Raw genomic sequence first — 18,226 nt, forward strand, 5'->3', positions numbered from 1 at the left:
GGGGCAAGAGGAGAAGGGGAAGACAGAGGATGAGATGGCTGGATGGCATCACTGACTTGATGGACGTGAGTCTGAGTGAACTCCAGGAGTTGGTGGTGGACAGGGAGGCCTGGCATGCTGTGATTCATGGGGTCACAAAGAGTCAGACACGACTGAGCGACTGGTCTGATCTGATCTGATGGCAAAAAAATCACAATATTTAAAGTAATAATTCTCCAATTTAAATAAATTTTAAAATGTTTTAGAAGCGTCTTGTTATCACCAACAGTGCTTCCGTCAACAGCCACGCCTACTCCTCTTTGTTGATGTGTGTTTATCTCAGGAAGATGCAAGAAGCAGGCTTGCCTAATAGGGAGGAATGAAAGGGGTCGTGTGACCAAAATGCACAATGTTAGGAGACTCAGACTAAGAGTATGAAGCAGAGGAAGTTCGAGAGGGCACCTGAGAGCTGTATTGTCATGCACTGCCAGGGACCTGCAGCTGTTGAATGGCATGCTTTACTTTACACACGCGTGTGTGCACACACACACACAGAGCTATGTAGCCAGGGACCTTGTGCACTTGTGCTTTAGGGATATGGCCACTCTTTTTGGGACCAGCTGCTTTCCCAGCCCCACCACAGAAAGGACAGAGGGCAGGGAGGGAAAGGAAGGTAAGGGCGGAGGTGCCCTGGGCTCCGATATTCATCACACCTTGGCGGTTTCCCCATGGCTGGCCCCCGGACTCGTACCTTGCTAAACCTCAGGACACTAACTAATGCATCCTCTTGGCTGAGGTCAGTCTAAAGTCTGGCCTCCTGTTTAGCAGACTGATGACACTTGAAAGCTGCCCAGTGGGAAGCGAGCACTGCCTCGGCTGCTTCTGGCGCTGATGGCTTCAGCGAGGGCTGGTCTAGTTCCCTGGGGGTGAGCGCCGGAGTGAGGGTAATGGGAGCCGGGGGGGGGGGGGTGTGGGGCTACAGGCCTGTTCATCTAACTCAGGAACCCATGCATTCTTAAGCCCTTAGTTGATTCACAGCTGTGAGCTGGTATTGGCTTGTCTTAGTGAGCTTGGGTTACTCGGGTTACAAAATACTATAGACTGGGTGGATTAAACAACAGGGGTTTGTTTCTCCCAATTCCGGAGGCTGGAAGTTCGCCATCAAGGAGCCAGCAGGGTTGTGTCTGGTGAGAGTTCTCTCTGTAGATTTCACGTGGTCACCTTCTTACTGTGTCTTCATATGGCCTTTTCTTGGTGCAAGAAGGTGAAGAGAGAGACAGGAGGCAAACTCTGGTGTCTCATAAAAGGCCCTAATCCCATCCTGGGGGACTCACTCAGACCTCATCTAAACTTAATCATCTCCCGAGGGCTCACCTCCAGATACCATCACATTGAGGGTTAGAGCTTCATGAATTTGGAGTGGGAGTAGACTCAACTCAGTTCATAGCTGGCTGGCAGGAAAATAAGGCCGAGGATGGCCAGGTCAGCCTCAGGTGTAAGTAGAGAGCTGTGGGGGAGATAATTCCTGGAGTCATCAGGGGAAAAATAACACCCTATCTGCCCCTAGATAGGAGGTTCCCTCTCTGCATATATGAACTTGGTGCAGGTGTGTGTGCTAAGTTGCTTTAGTCATGTCCAAATCTTTGAGACCCTATAGACTGTAGCCAACTGTAGCCTGCCAGGCTCCTCTGTCCATGGGATTCTCTGCAGGTGAGAATACTAGAGTGAGTCGCCAAGCCCTCCTCCAGGGGATCTTCCCTGCCTAGGGATTAAACCCACCTCTCTTATGTCTCGTGCATTGGCAGGCAGGTTCTTTACCACTAGTGCCATGGGGGAAGCCACCTTGAAAATGGTGGGTGGAGTCTAAGTCAAGTCCTTTAGTGCAGAACGGGCTGTGGGTAGGAGCCTGAAGTCTGTGACTTTTTCTTGAGCTTAAATCTAACTTCCTCTACTGAATAACTTTCTGAGCTGGAAAAGATTACTTTTCTTCTAAGCTCAATACTCTCAGCAATGAAATGGGATAATAAAAGTTGTTCTGGGGATGACATAAAGAGCATGGCACAATCCTTGGCATCGCTCTTTAGTTCAGAGTGTTTGAGGCATTTTGGAACAGAAGGTTGCAGTTTCTGTAGTTTGTAGTTGTACCTTTTCAGAACACTGACTCAAAACTTTAAGGGAAAAAGAACCCTCAATGTCTTCAATGCCTTTGCTTTTTTTGGTGTTCATTTAATCATTATCAGTGCATGGGCATTGCACACAGCCCTTCCCCTTTTTTCTTCCTGGCAAGATTGTTATAATGTGTTGAAAATATTAATTATCCTCTTCACCTTATTCACAGGACTGGAAAAACAAATCTTGCTCCTGTGCTTGATAGAAGAAAAAGCACCTCAGTGTGTGTGTGTGTGTGTGTGTGTGTCCGTCCCACCCATTGTCCCCTCGGGTCATAACAAATTATTGATGCCAGTTCCTTTAAAAAGACAATTAATCCAATTACCTTCTTGTTGAATCAATACTAATGTCTTTTTTTCTTTTAACTTGCAGGTTTCAGCAAGCCTGGCTGCCAGCACAACTGAGGTAGGAAATGTGGTTTTGTTGTCTCTTTGGAGGACTTTCTGAAACCATTTTCTTCTGTGATGCATGAAGTGGGTGCTGTGGTTGTGACTGTGCTCTGCACAGTCTCCTGGAGATTTGTCTCGTGTGTTGTCAGTTGCGTGGCTTCCACAGTGCTGGGTTTGGGGCCGACTGGGTCACCCCTGGTACTCTTTGTGGACTGCGTGCTGAGTAGCCTGATAAAGATGGTGGATGGCCTCAAAGCTGGGTCTCCCACTTGCTTCTGTCTTGGTGACTCCAGAGTCTGGATATCCACATGATGACTCTAGCTCTATCGAGACAAGTCCTTGCTTCAGCGGTGAGACCTCCATCTGTCTCTCTGGTGGTTTCCATTCCTTCCCTCTTTTTCCTTTCCCAGTTCACCTTCTGGGGCAGTAAGGGAACTGTGACTGATGCTGACAGTAGGTAGAGACTTTGAAAAGATGTTTATCAGCAGTCCCCAGCAGGGTGACCATCCGTGAGGAATTGTACATGATGTCACTGAGTGGGTTCATGCAAAATACACCCAGGGCCGTGGAGCCGTCATCCCAGTTGCAAGTTTGGCTTGAGTGTATTGAGCAATAGGCATTGACCAGGGCCTCCACAGCCTCGGTTCTGTGTGACTTCATGCATCCATCACTTTCCCTGCTGAAACTCACTTTTCTCATGGACTCAGTGAGGGTAACTGGGCTCCTTTGGACCCGTCACATGGTTGTTGGATGGTCATATGGAATAAGGAGTGTGAAGGCAGATGCTGGCAGCTTTCTACAAAACTTGACGGGAGATTGTTGCAAAGAGTGGAAACCAGTTCAGATGTCTGCATGCTTGGATAGGATAGCTTGGTGTGCAAAAGTGTTCCAGAAACTGTGGTTCACTGGGCTCCCCAGGTGGCGCTAGTGGTAAAAAAACCCACCTGCCAATGCAGGTGATGTAAGAGACACTGGTTTTATCCCTGGGTAGGGAAGATCCCCTGGAGGAGGGTATGGCAATCCACTCCAGTATTCTTGCCTGGAGAATCTCATGGACAGAGGAGCCTGACGGGCTACAGTCCATAGGGTCACAAAGAGACAGACACGACTGAAGCGACTTGGTATGTGGTTCATGAGTGGTGTGAATGTTACTTTAGATGCCTGGTGAGGCAGATCATTGGGAGGAGAAGGTCAGGATGTGAAAGGATGGAGAGGGGTAAGGAGCTGCTGGTCCACCTGCTTCCTGATGATCTTGGGGCAATTCCTCAGGCCAGTCATGTGTCCACCCGAAGCTCCTTGCCTCGTTTTCAGAGTGAGAATGACAATACATCACACAAGGTTGCTGAGAGCATTAAAAGGGCCTTGCTGTGTTTACTCTTTTGATTTATTCTCAACAGAGAACCAGTTTCCATGTATCCAGTGCCTACCACATACCATTCACCATGTAAAGATTTCACATGCATCAGCTTATAAAATCCTCACAGAAATCTCAGGATGTATCCACTATTGTAGTCCCCACTTCACAGAAAAATAAACTGAGGCTCAGAGAGACTCAGTGACTTTCCTAGAACAATTCAGCTAATGAGAGAGAGAGAGAGAGAGTGAGTTGGGATTTCTAATTGTGTCTAGCAAGGTACAAAGGGCTGGCTGTTAACTTTCATGCCATGTGTCTTAGTCAGTTCATGGACTGGGGGACTTAAACAACAGAAATTCATTGTTCAGAGTTTAGACAGATGGGAAATTCAAGATCAAGGTACTGGCAGATCCGGTGTCCACTGAGGACCCTCATTCTGGTTTTCAGATAGTTATCTTATTGTATCCTCACATGACATGGAAGCTGAGAGAGCAAGTTCTTCTGTCTCTTTTTGTTGTCATTGTTCAGTTGCTCAGTTGTGTCTGACTCTTTGTGACCCCATGGTCTGCAGCACGCCAGCCTTCCCTGTCCTTCACTACCTTCCGGAGTTTGATCACATTCATGCCTGTTGAGTCAGTGATGCTATCAACCATCTCATCCTCTGTCATCCCCTTCTTTTCCTGCCTTCAATCTTTTCCAGCATCAAGGTCTTTTCCAATGAGTCAACTCTTCGCATCAGGTGGCCAAAGTATTGGAGCTTCAGATTCAGCATTAGTCCTTCCAATGAATATCCAGTATCCAATTAATATCCAATATCTCTTCTTACACAGAAACTAATCCCACTCCTGAGGTTTAATCACCTCCAGACCACCTCCCCCCCGCCCCACCTCCTAATGCCATCACCTTGGGGGACAGGATTTCAATATATGAATATCAGCATGTAAACCACCCAGATCATGGCCTGGTGCATAGTGGGTGTTAATAAATGGTAGCTCTGTCACTCCTTGAGGACTGACTCTGCTTTCTGTCAATAGATCATATCTGCATATGTCTCAGTGCTCTAGAATCAGCACCATGGACAGATGCCTGTTTCCTATGATCCCCATCCCCTGGAGAAGAAAATGGCAACCCACTCCAGTATTCTTGCCTGGAGAACTCCATGGACAGAGGAGTCTGGCAGGCCGCAGTTCATGGGGTCACAAAGAGTTGGACACACACTCATCTTCTCTACCCCTCAACCCCCCAGGAACAGTCTCACATTTGTGCTTCATTTGGCAGTTTAAAACAAATAATCAACAATTAAACATATGTTGCCCCTTTTCAATTTCACAGAAATCACACATGGCAGGATTTTTGTTATCCTTATTTCCAAATTAAAAATTGGAGTTTTGGAGACTCGCAATACTTTAAACTTAGTTGAAATAATGTTTAATGTTCTAGCAATTCCACTCCTGCTTGTGTGCCCAATGGCCACCAAAAGATGTACACAATAATTTTCACAGAAGCTTTATTTATCATAGCCAAAAAATAAACAAACTTAATGTCCATTAACAGGATAGTGAATAAATTGTGATATAGTCATACCATGGAATATAGGATGCTAACCAAAAATAGTTATCAATGGATATAGGAAATAGCCTTTATGAATTTTAGATATATATATATATGTTTAAATATTGTGACTTTTTAAAAAGTTTTTGTTTATTTGTGGCTGTGCTGGGTCTTCATTGCTGCATGAGCTTTTCTCTAATTATGACAAGCGGGGGCTACTCTGTAGTTGCGGTGCACTGGCTTCTCATTGTGATAACTTGTCTTGTTTCGGAGCATGGAATCTAATGCACTGGGCTTAAGTAGTTGCAGCCAGTAGGCTTCAGCAGTTGTGGCTCCCAAGCTGTAGAGCACAGGCTCAATAGTTGTGGTACACAGGGTTTAGTTGCTCTGTGGCATTTGTTGATGCTTTTTGTTTTAACCAGGTAGCTTCATTGTTGTCCTTGGTATACAAATTATATACCATGAAGTACACTCATCTTAGGTGCTGCTGCTGCTAAGTCGCTTCAGTTGTGGCCGACTCTGTGCGACCCCATAGATGGCAGCCCAATAGGCTCCCCCATCCCTGGGATTCTCCAGGCAAGAACACTGGAGTGGGTTGCCATTTCCTTCTCCAATGCGTGAAAGTGAAAAGTGAAAGTGAAGTCGCTCAGTCATGTCTGACTCTTAGCGACCCCCACATGGACTGCACCCCACCAGGCTCCACCGTCCATGGGATTTACCAGGCAAGAGTATTGGAGTGGGGTGCCATTGCCTTCTCCCATCTTAGGTGCAGAGCTCCATAAATTTCACACATGATGGTACCCTGTGTAACTATATCTAGACGAAGGTGTTGAGTATTCCCATTGCCCAGCTGGCTCTCTTGTGTCCTGACCTAAAGGTAATCCCTTCCTGGATCAGGGATTGAACTCATGTCTCCTGCATTAGCAGGGGGATTCTTTACCACTGAGCTACCAGGAAAGCCCAGAGTAATAATGTTGAGTTAAAAATACATCCTGTATGATTTCATTTACATGTAAAAGAGCACCCACCTCTGAGTGGGTGATAAAAGTAACCGTCTGGGTTACCTTTAGGTCAGGACACAAGAGAGCCAGCTGGGCAATGGGAATACTCAACACCTTCGTCTAGATGTAGTTACATAGGGTACCATCATGTGTGAGATTTATGGAGCTCTGCACCTAAGATGAGTGTACTTTATGGTATATGATTTGTGCATCAAGGAAAACAATGAAGCTACCTGGTTAAAACAAAAAGCAGCAACAAAACTGAAAAAAACATAGCATAAAAAGTATAACACAAGATAATGAAAACAAGGGAATGAGGAAGTGTAGAGCTGTCAGCATAGAGACAAAACTGTGGATCAAAAATAGCCTAAGCTCACCCATTCATCACCCATTCATTCATTCATTCATTTTAATTCCAGAATCCTATGTCACAGATGGAACAGGTTTAAAACATACACACACAACTTTTCCTTTCTCCTAACCAGCGTTTCCAAGGCTAAGTTATAATTGTTGGAGCCAGATCATATTTTTTGCACTACTGCAGGGAGGTAACCTTTTATTAATTGAATTTCTAATGGCAATTCATCAAAGCAAGCGATCACCGTTATTTAATGTGTGATCCATATTCATGGCATGCTCTGTTAGGTAAATAATAGTGGCTCTGAGAAAGTGCTTCTGTGAGGTCCTTTTCCTTCTCAAATGACTTTCCTTTTCTTCCCCCTAAGTACAGACAAACAGTTGTAATTTAAACAGAACAAACCCCACCTGTGGAGGAGACGTTGGTAAAGACAGACAAGAAGAATTACAAACCCACAGAAGCAGTGAGAATGAATGGCTTTGCCAGTTCCCTTTCTCTCTGCAGATTGACAGTGAATATGTGAATAACGTTTGCTAAATCTGGACTTTGAAAACATGACAGTGAGCTGTTTGTGCCAATAATTTTTCATGGCATATGCCACCCCTCCCCGCCCCACACACAGTTTTAATAAGATGGCACATGGACTATTGAGAAATGTTAAAACCCTGCAGAGGAAAGAGCTTTATCTTCTGACCAAATTCTGCCCAGCAATGTTTATGACAGCTGAAGAATTTATCTTAAATTCCCTCTGCTTGCCGTAAAGCACATGGCCCTTTGTCCCCAAGCAGCCTGTAAGAACCAAACTAAGATGTCACATACATAATATAACAGATAAATGGCCCAATTTTCATGTCCACATGATGAATGGAATGCAAGTTCAGCACACACATATTTGCACATTAATTGGCCCTGCATGGTTCCATTTTGTTCCTGAGTTGCTACTGTACGTCTCCTGGACTCTTTCCCCTTCGGAATCATTAAGCCTGTTTTATCGCACAAATGCATACACATCTCCCCCTCTGTTTGTCGTCACGCAGCTTGCCCTGCTGTGAGAGAACCAAGTAACCTGGGCTCAGCCACTGGATTGCAAATGCCTGCATCTGAGTTCTCTCCACCTCCGACTACAGGGCGGCTCAGAGATCTGAGACCCAGCCCCACAGTGGTTGCACTGACAGCTAGACAAAGGAGGTTGTAGGCAAGGATGTTTGGAAAAAAAAAATCATTTCTTTTCAGTTACCAGTTGGTTTCTTGCCTCACCTTAATGATTTCCTGTTGATAGTTTAATGGCAATATAAACCCCGTGGAGGGCCTCAATTTTGACAAATTGGCCGGCTCCTATTTCATGGCAAAGTGATCGAAGTGAGATTGATTGATATTAGTCTCGCTATCCCAAATAATTGCAGTGGGAAGCAGTGCAGTTGGCAGAACCTGGTGGCCTCAGAGAAAGGTACGTGGGATCTCGCTTCCACCAATCCCTGTGTCCATCTCGAAGGAAACTTGAACCCAGGCCAAGGAATCATGCATTTTTCTTATTTCAATCCCGAGTCTCAGAAAAGCAGATCCAGGGGTTACAGAGCCTCTGAATACTCTGGCCCAGTTGGAGAGAAGCCAGAACTTTTGAGAAGAGACTGAATTTCTTTTGCTGTGAACAAAAGGCCAGTGCTGGCTGTTCCAAGTCACTTGTGAAGTGAGAACATTTTATAGGAGAAAGTTGAGCTACTGCACTGAGAGGGTTACAGTGGGGAAAGCTGCGCTCTCTGGAGTCTTAGAGATGGGATAAGAATCATGGGTCCACAATTTATAAGTTATATGCCTGCGGTCAAGTCACTTCACTGATGAACAGGTCTCTTATCCATACAATGGCAAGGATGAAAACCACCCCCTCAAAAGATTGATTTGAATTTGAAAATTTCATAATCCAAAGATAGTACCTGGCACAGAACAAATGATCCACAATTGTTATTTTGCTTCCTCACACAATTTTTATCTCTTGTATAAAGTAAGAGCACAAATAAATAACTAGAAGTTTAGCTTGAGACTCGTGGCTTTGAAAATGTGCTTTGGTGATTTTGCATCATGGCGGACCCACACCTTAAGCAGGCAGCTTATTTAAGTGCAGGTCAGGAAGCAACAGTTAGAACTGGACATGGAACAACAGACTGGTTCCAAATAGGAAAAGGAGTATGTCAAGGCTGTTTATTGTCACACTGCTTATTTAACTTACATGCAGAGAACATCATGAGAAACACTGGGCTGGAGGAAGCACAAGCTGAAATGAAGATTTCCAGGAGAAATATCAATAACATCAGACATGCTGATGACACCACCCTTATGGCAGAAAGTGAAGAAGAACTAAAGAGCCTCTTGATGAAAATGAAAAAGGAGAGTGAAAAAGTTGGCTTAAAGCTCAACATTCAGAAAACTAAGATCATGGCATCTGGTTCCATCACTTCATGGCAAATAGATGGGGAAACAGTGGCAGACTTTATTGTTTGGGGCTCCAAAATTTGCAGCCATGAAATTAAAAGATGCTTACTCCTTGGAAGAAAAGTTATGACCAACCTGGACAGCATATTAAAAGGCACAGACATTACTTTGTCAACAAAGTCTAACAAGGCTATGGTTTTTCGAGTGGTCATGTATGGATGTGAGAGTTGGACTATAAAGAAAGCTGAGTGCCAAAGAATTGATGGTGTTGGAGAAGACTATTGAGAGTCCCTTGGACTGCAAGGAGAACAAACCAGTTAATCCTAAAGGAAATCAGTCCTGAATATTCATTGGAAGGACTGATGCTGAAGCTCCAATTCTTTGGTCACCTGATGGGAAGAACTGACTTATTGGAAAAGACAGTGATGCTGGGAAAGATTGAAGGCAGGAGGAGAAGGGGACAACAGAGGATGAGGTGGTAGGGTGGCATCACCGACTCAATGGACATGAATTTGGGTCAACTCTGGGAGTTGGTGATGGACAGGGAGGACTGGCGTGCTGTGGTTCATGGGGTTGCAAGGAGTCGGACACAACTGATCGACTGAACTGAACTGAATTCAATCAAAGTCCATAGCCCTCTTCTCTCCATCAAGGGCAAGATCCACTTGAAGATCAGCAAAGCTTCCCAATGAGCACACAGTTCAGTTCAGTTCAGTTCAGTTCAGTCACCCAGCCGTGTCCGACTCTTTGTGACCCCATGAATCACAGCACGCCAGGCCTCCCTTTCCACCACCAACTCCCGGAGTTCACTCAGACTCACGTCCATCGAGTCAGTGATGCCATCCAGCCATCTCATCCTCTGTCATCCCCTTTTCCTCCTGCTCCCAATCCCTCCCAGCACAAGCACACAGACCTCGTCTAATTTACCCAATCACGTTTTGAGAGTCTTCTCTGTCCTTGAAACCAGCTCCAAAAAAAAAATGTTTAAAGAACCATAGAAAGAGTCATCCGGTCTTTATTCAAGGGTCCAGAAATCTCAGTTGGAGACATGATTGGTCTTTTATAAAGAAAAAAAAAATTTATTTTGTATTGGAGTATAACTGATTAACAATGTTGTGAGTTTCAGGTGAACAGCAAGGACCTAGCCATACATATACATGTATCCATTCTCCCCCAAACTCCTCTTCATCCAGGCTGCCACATAACATTGAGCAGAGTTCCCTGTGCTACACAGTAGGTCCTTGTTGGTTATCCATTTTAAATATAGCAGTGTGTATATGTCCATCCCAAACTCCCTAACTATCCCTTCCCCCCAGCCACCAAAAATTCATTTTCTAAGTCTGTGAGTCTGTGTCTATTTTGTTAATAAGTTCATTTGTATCATTTCTTTTTAGGTTCCTCATATACGGGATTACAAGGAATATCATATAATGCTTCTCCTTCTCTGTCTACCTTACTTCACTCAGTATGACAATCTCTAGTTTCATTCATGTTGTGACAAATGGCATTATTTCATTCTTTTTAGTGACTGAGTGATATTCCATTGTATATATACCACATCTTCTTCATCCATTCCTCAGTCCAATGGACTTTTAGGTTGCTTCCCTGTCTTGTCTATTGTTGATGGAGATTTAAGTGGCAGCTCTTCTATTCCAGGGAAAGAGCTAAGTCCTGGGATCCATATGTGACTTGAACATACAATCTTACCCTCAAAGAACATATGGACCAATGTGGAGGGGAGCAGGCTATATTGTAAATGGTATAGTGTCCTTTGTTTTGTGATGGCCAGCATTCTTGTAAGAGCAAAGCCCTCTCCATAAACCCTACTCCATATTCCTTTAGTTTAGGGTCTGGGCTCAGACATAAGTGGGCTGAGAGGGGAGTATGGTATATATGGAGGCTTCCCAGAGTGGGTAAGGTACAGACTGGAGGCTTGAAGTCAAGAAAAGCAGAGAAGGCGAGAAAAGGCACAGATGAGAAAGCACTTGCATGTTCAGGGAATAAGTGTTAAAGGGGTACGTGAGCTGTGAAGAGGAGTGGAAGTGGTCAGGGTGAACTTGGAGAAACAGACCAAGATCCTCCTGGAAACTGAAGGGGGAGAGGGTTATGAGAAAGGGGCAGGCCCTGGATGATTCACTGGGGTCAAGGAGAGTGAGCCCCAGGTTGATGGGTCTAGACTTGTCAGGTAGACAATCATTAATGTCCTCAACAACAGCTTTCCCAGTGCTGGTGGTGGAAGACAGAAGTGGAGCCTTAGGGAGTAGACTGAAAGAAAACAACTCATATGTAGAATATGGACCAGTCTCTCAAGGGGCAAGTGGTTGAGCCAAAGCAATGATGCTCCCTGGATTGAAGGAATTTTGAAGACGGCAGAGGCTGGGTCGCGTTTGTCATATGCTTGAAGAACGGGCCTCAGAGGATACAAAGATGGGGATCAGAGCACAGGTGGGGTTTACATGCTGGAAGGTGAGCAGAGTGTCCCTGAGGGTAAGCTGCTTTGGTCACCATTGTGTCATCGGGGACCAGCATGAAGCCAGAGAACTACAGTCTTAATTGGACTGAGAAAGGAGACATTTTTTGCTGTGACATTAAGAAAGAATGTCACAAGAAGAATAGCAAGGAGAGATAAGAAAGACTTCCTCAGTGATCAGTGCAAAGAAATAGAGGAAAACAATAGAATGGGAAAGACTAAAGATCTCTTCAAGAAAATTAGAGATACCAAGGGAACATTTCATGCAAAGATGGGCTCGCTAAAGGACAGAAATGGTATGGACCTAACAGAAGCAGAAGATATTAAGAAGAGGTGGCAAGAATACACAGAGGAACTGTACAAAAAAGATTTTCATGACCCAGATAATCATGATGGTGTCTCACTCACCTAGAGCCAGACATCCTGGAAAGCAAAGTCAAGTGGGCCTTAAGAAGTGTCACTAAAACCAAAGCTAGTGGAGATGATGGAATTCCAGTTGAGCTATTTCATATCCTAAAAGATGATGCTGTGAAAGTGCTGCACTCAATATGCTAGCAAATTTGGAAAACTCAGCAGTGGCCTCAGGACTGGAAAAGGTCAGTTTTCATTTCAATCCCTAAGAAAGGCAATGGCAAAATGCTCAAACTACCACACAATTGCACTCATCTCACATGCTAGTAACATAATGCTCAAAATGCTCCAAGCCAGGCTTCAGCAATATGTGAACCATGAACTTCCAGATGTTCAAGCTGGTTTTAGAAAAGGCAGAGGAACCAGAGATCAAATTGCTAACATTGGCTGGATCATCAAAAAAGCAAGGACTTCCAGAAAAAATGTGTATTTCTGCTTTACTGACTGTGCCAAAGCCTTTGACTGTGTGGATCACAATAAACTGTGGAAAATTCTGAAAGAGATGGGAATACTAGACCACCTGACCTGCCTCTTGAGAAATCTGTATGCAGGTCAGGAAGCAACAGTTAGGACTGGACATGGAACAACAGACTGGTTCCAAATAAGAAAAGGAGTACATCAAGGCTGTATATTGTCACCCTGCTTATTTAACTTATATGCAGAGTACATTATGAGAAATGCTGGGCTGGATGAAGCACAAGCTAGAATCAAGATTGCCAGGAGAAATATCAATAACCTAAGATATGCAGATGACACCATCCTTATGGCAGAAAGTGAAGAAGAACTAAAGAGCCTCTTGATGAAGGTGAAAGAGGAGAGTGAAAAAGTTGGCTTAAAGCTCAACATTCAGAAAACGAAGATCATGGTATGTGGTCCCATCACTTCATGGCAAATAAATGGAGAAACAGTGGAAACAGTGGCAGACTTTATTTTTCTGGGCTCCAAAATCACTGCAGATGGTGATTGCAGCCATGAAATTAAAAGATGCTGACTCCTTGGAAGGAGTTATGACCAACCTGGATAGCATATTAAAAAGCAGAGGCAATACCTTTGCCAACAAAGGTCCGTCTAGTCAAGGCTATGGTTTTTCCAATCATCATGTATGGATGTGAGAGTTGGACTATAAAGGAAGCTGAGTGCCAAAGAATTGATGGTGTTGTAGAAGACTCTTGAGAGTCCCTTGGACTGCAAGGAGATCCAACCAGTCCATCCTAAAGGAGATCAATCCTGGGTATTCATTGGAAGAACTGATGTTGAAGCTGAAACTCCAATACTTTGGCCACATGATGCGAAGAGCTGACTCATTTGAAAAGACCCTGATTCTGGGAAAGATTGAGGGCAGGCGGAGAAGGGGATGACAGAGGATGAGATGGTTGGATGGCATCACCGACTCAATGGATGTGAGTTTGAGTGAACTCCGGGAGTTGGTGATGGACAGGGAGGCCTGGTGTGCTGCAATCCATGGGGTCACAAAGAATCGGACACGACTGAGCGATTGGACTGAACTGAACTGAAGAAAGAATGGGAGAGTAAGTGTGGATGAATTTTAAGGAAAAGGAAGAGACCAACAGAGCTGATGGCTGGCAGCCCTCATATACCCAGTGAGTAGCAGAGGTAGAATTGAGAGTAAAAGAGGGAAAGATAAGCAGGAAGAGGGACGCTGATGGGAAGCACTGTGCAGAGGGTATTGATCAGTGAGGTCTGTCCTGTAAACGGGCATCTGGCAGCCCCAGGGGCGGGACCTGAGCTGACAGCAGCAGCCCTGGACACACCATGCCATCCACCACATGCATACTACGCGCTGAGCACTGCGTTAGCTTCATGACGCTCTTTACGAGTGTCACCATCCATACTTCACAGAGGAGGAGACTGAGACTCTAAGAGGTGACATACGTTGGCCACAATTACATAAGAATTAAATAGCAGGACCAATGTCTGAATCAGTGTCTGACTGCAGTGCTGGGGCATGCTCAACTATGAACTTGACTGTTGTGTGTACAGGCTATGGAGTCCAACGCCTGGCTTCAAACCCCAGCTCCAGCATTTCCCATCTCCAGACCCTGCTGGAGATGAAACTGGGGCAAATTTCTTAACCTTTGCATGTCCTGTTTGCCTCCTATATAGAATGAAGATAAAGAATGAACCTTATAACTTTTTGCCCCCATTTTTATTTTTCAATTAAAAAAAATTTTTTTTTATTGGAGTATATGCTAGTTTCAGGTGTATAGCAACGTTTTTCATATACATATACCTATTCTTTTTCAACTTATTCTCTCATTTAGGCTATTATAGAATACTGAATAGAGAGCCCATTGCTATACAGTGTGTCCTGGTTGGTTACCTATTTTAGAACCTTATAGCTTTTTGGTGAAGGTGAAAAGTCATGGTATAAATTGTGGGAGGCAATTAGCAATGTTACCTGGTGCACAAATAACCCTTCGTATATGCTAGTCATTGTAGTTATTTTTGTTAGGGTTCTTGGGCGCTCCTTCTGATGTACAGGAGGAAAGATCAGGGTGTCAACTAAAACCAGTTCATAGTCTCTAAACTGAATGGATTCATCAGATCTTGAGCCTTCCAGAAACACCTCAACCCTTGGAAAGTAAGTAAAGGTCCCTGAGAAAGGTGAGCAGTCAAAAACATTCTCTTTCTACTGCTTATATCAGAAAAAAATTGGTTTCTGTTACTCTGAGCTTTTGAGGATGAGTTAGAAGAATCTCACCACTTGTACATTGCGATGAGGTTAATGAAAAAGAGTAACTAAAGGGAAAGAAAAAGTCCGTTGGGTCTTAATTAGTATCTGACTATATGCCAGGCACTCTACAAGACATTTTATATAACTTATTTAATTGCACCCTTACAAGAGCCCTGTGCAGTGACTACTAGTATTTTTCCTATTTTACAGATGAGCAAACCAAGGTTCAAGTTTCTTAATTAAGCAAGTTACAGAGTTCATAGGAAAGGGATCAAGAATCTCATCCATGACTCTCAGACCCCAAAGTCAGCTGAAGTGACAAGCTTAAACTGGAAGTTACCTCCTGTTTCTCAGAGACATAGACTGGGCCTCCCAACTCCCGTGAGAAAAACCCAGTCTCTCCTCTTCTCCTTCTCCCTCCTGCCTGCCTGCCCCTGCCACAGCTCAAACAACCTCGTCAACTCTCTGTTTCAAGATGTTGTGAGGGCCCTGTGATCACAGAGCCCATTCCCACACCATAAATTATTTCCTACAGTTTTGACACCATTTATTTCCATAGCATTATACACTCCAACCTTCTGACTACTTAAGATCAAAAGGTATGCTCTGGGCTCACATCTCACTCAGCTCTCAGACTCGATGCACCAAATTAGACCCAACAGCAGAGGCTCCAACCTGCCAGGGTCTGTAATGTTACATCACTCCGATAGTTTAGCCCATCTTTATCAATGGCAAAGGAGAAACGAACTGATCCACGGGGGTGGGGCTTCCATGGAGGAGGCTTAAAGATGTGACAGTTGAAGGGGAGTGTTGGGATGTTCAGAACCAGCCTGGGTGGTAGGAATTCAACTGGCTGTGGAAACCGAGGCCAAAGGCAAAGCTTTGTAACAGGCCAGAGAAGGAAAAGCTCCATATGGGGAACTGTGAGCTGCCCCTGAGAGAATCATAGAAACACTAGTGAACAAGAGGGAAGAGGGATTGTGGCTGGAATCAGCCCGGGCTCAGAGGTTCTGGAAACCTGTGGACCACATACTCATTAGCAGATGGATCTGTTTGGAGGAACATGCACTGATGCAGAAAGCGGAAAGGGCATCTATTTTTACATCACTATTTTTTTGAGAGCCTGATGGCTCAGGTAGTAAAGAATCCACCTGCAATGCAGGAGACCCTGGTTCGATCCCTGGATCAGAGAGATCCCTTGGAGGAGGGCATGGCAACCCACTCTGGTTTTCTTGCCTGGGGAATCCCATAGCCAGAGGAGCCTGGAGGGCTGCAGTCCTTGGGGTTGGAAAGAGTCAGACGAGACTGAAGTGACTTAGCACGCACACATGTAAAATGAATAAGACACATCTCCTGCTCTCATAGAACCCGAAACCTAAAAAGATACACAGATGGATGAACAGATGCTTTTTATTCAAGTTCTGAAATAGAGGAGGATTCAAGGGAGAGAATGAACACCTAGAGGGGGTGATCAAGTCATCCTCCTCTCCCACCCACCCCTGTGACCTAGCATTGAGGTCAGTAAGAGGCACTGGGGGTCGTAGCCCTGGATACCACGGTGCATGGCTTATTTTAATCATCTGGACCAAGATTGGCAAACAGCAGAGAGACTGCCTTGGGTTTACTGTGCATATAGGTGAGGGATGGACAGGAGAATTGGGAAATCCCCCAGACATGTGGATTGGCACCTGACTGTAGGGGCAGCAGGAAAGAAGACCCTTGATGACGGTGGTGGTGGCCGTGAGAACAGCCAGCATTTATTGGATGTCCTCTGCCTGCCAAGCACAGTGCTGAGAATTTTACATGGATTACCTCATTTCTTCTTTCCAGCAGACTTCTGTGGATAAGTATTCACATAAATAACCTTCATTTAATGGGTGAGAAAACCAAGGCTCGGAAGAGTTGATGGGATCCATTCATGGCCTCACGGCTAGCAGGCAGAGTTAGTGTTTGATTCTAGGCAATTTGCCTTTGGCACCAGCAGCCCAGCTAAGATGGGGGAAGCAGGCTTGAACACCCCCTTGGGTTACAGTCTGATTGCTCAGCACAAACCTCTCATGACAAATGATGTTAGCGCACACTGGAGAAACTTCATGACTGAGCCTGCTTCTCAGCACTAATGTAGCTTGACTTGAGGCTGATATTCCACTTATCTCCCCAGAATGACAATTAGGAGGAGAAAAAAAAGAAAGAGTTATTGCTATTCTGGCTTCCTCTATTGAGCTATGAATAAATGATGATAGCTGTGAAATAGCATGGTGTTTAGATCATTTCTGGTAAATTAAAAAAAAATAAAAATTGAATAAAGTGGTAATCCATGTAGCCAGTTAAACAAGAGGAGCGGAACAAAATTGGTAAACTCTTTCAGTGTCTTCCTGGCCTTGTCATTCTAATGTAATTAGTTTGCAAAAATATCAATTAACACTCAAAACAGCTGACACGTTTTACATGCTGGTTTGAAATGTGTTAATTACGCCTTATACTTTGCCCTTGTACCATCCCGAGCGGCGCCATAGACAGGGATTCTGGTCCTCCATGCCCTCCTCCTTACATACTGGGGGCAACATGGATACTGAGAGCTTTTTGCATTGCTCAAGAGTTCCGTGAACCTTTGGTGGGAAGGAGAGAGAACGGTGTGTAGGAATAGCACCTTGGTGGTTCAGCTAATGTCTACAGACATGGTGTCTCGGGAGGCTACCTCACTTCCAATGAGTAAATGCTGTCCTGGGTCAGCAGGGTTTGCAGATGGAAGGCAGACACTGGAGTGAGTGACCTCTGAGCATCTCTCCTTGGACTACATTCAGTCTTTGGACTAGATTCTGTCCAGATTTGCCAGTGGACTATCTACTCATGCCCTTGTAGATGGTACTGAATTCTAAGTGTGTCTCGTGTAGACCTAGCCATTGTCATCATTAAAGATGTAGATATTGTGTGTTTCTTTGTGGTTTTCATAGTTAATATATTAGTCAGGAGAGGTTAGGAGGTGCTGAAGTAACAGGTTAACCAGGAAATCTCAATGGCTCACCCAACAAGTCTTATTTCTTGCTCAGGGGACCAATCCAGTGAGCACAGAGTGACTCTCCTAGGGAGCTCTCTCCTAGTGATCGAGCTATACAGGCTGCTCTATCCTGTATCTCCACCATGTCAGCACACACCTCCACCATCCCTATGGCAGGGGAGGAAAGAATGAGGGAATCTCACATGTCTTTTTCACTGTCTCAGCACAGAAATGGCACCCATCACTTTCACCCACAATTCACCAGCTAAAATGTATCCCACTGTGCCCACAGGCAAGGAGTTTGGACATGTGAAGCTCCCATAGTTATTCCATGAGTAGTAAATACCTGCCCCTGTGTGATAATGATGATAATAGTCATCTCTATTGTCATCCCAACCACCATGCTTCACCAAACCCTACACTG

General features: G+C 44.7%; 1 protein-coding gene across 8 annotated transcripts in view; it reads left to right on the forward strand.

Moving 5' to 3' along the window:
* The window catches only part of RBFOX1 (RNA binding fox-1 homolog 1), a 2,433,924-nt gene that overhangs the window by 593,059 nt on the left and 1,822,639 nt on the right, over positions 1-18,226 (forward strand). For all 8 annotated transcript variants that reach the window (XM_024984898.2, XM_059881313.1, XM_059881315.1 and 5 more), the window contains exon 4: positions 2,521-2,553. In XM_024984898.2, the coding sequence (XP_024840666.1) occupies positions 2,521-2,553 (33 nt within the window). The remainder of the gene's footprint in view (positions 1-2,520; positions 2,554-18,226) is intronic.

This window comes from Bos taurus, chromosome 25, assembly GCF_002263795.3.
Source record: "Bos taurus isolate L1 Dominette 01449 registration number 42190680 breed Hereford chromosome 25, ARS-UCD2.0, whole genome shotgun sequence".
NCBI lineage: Eukaryota > Metazoa > Chordata > Mammalia > Artiodactyla > Bovidae > Bos > Bos taurus.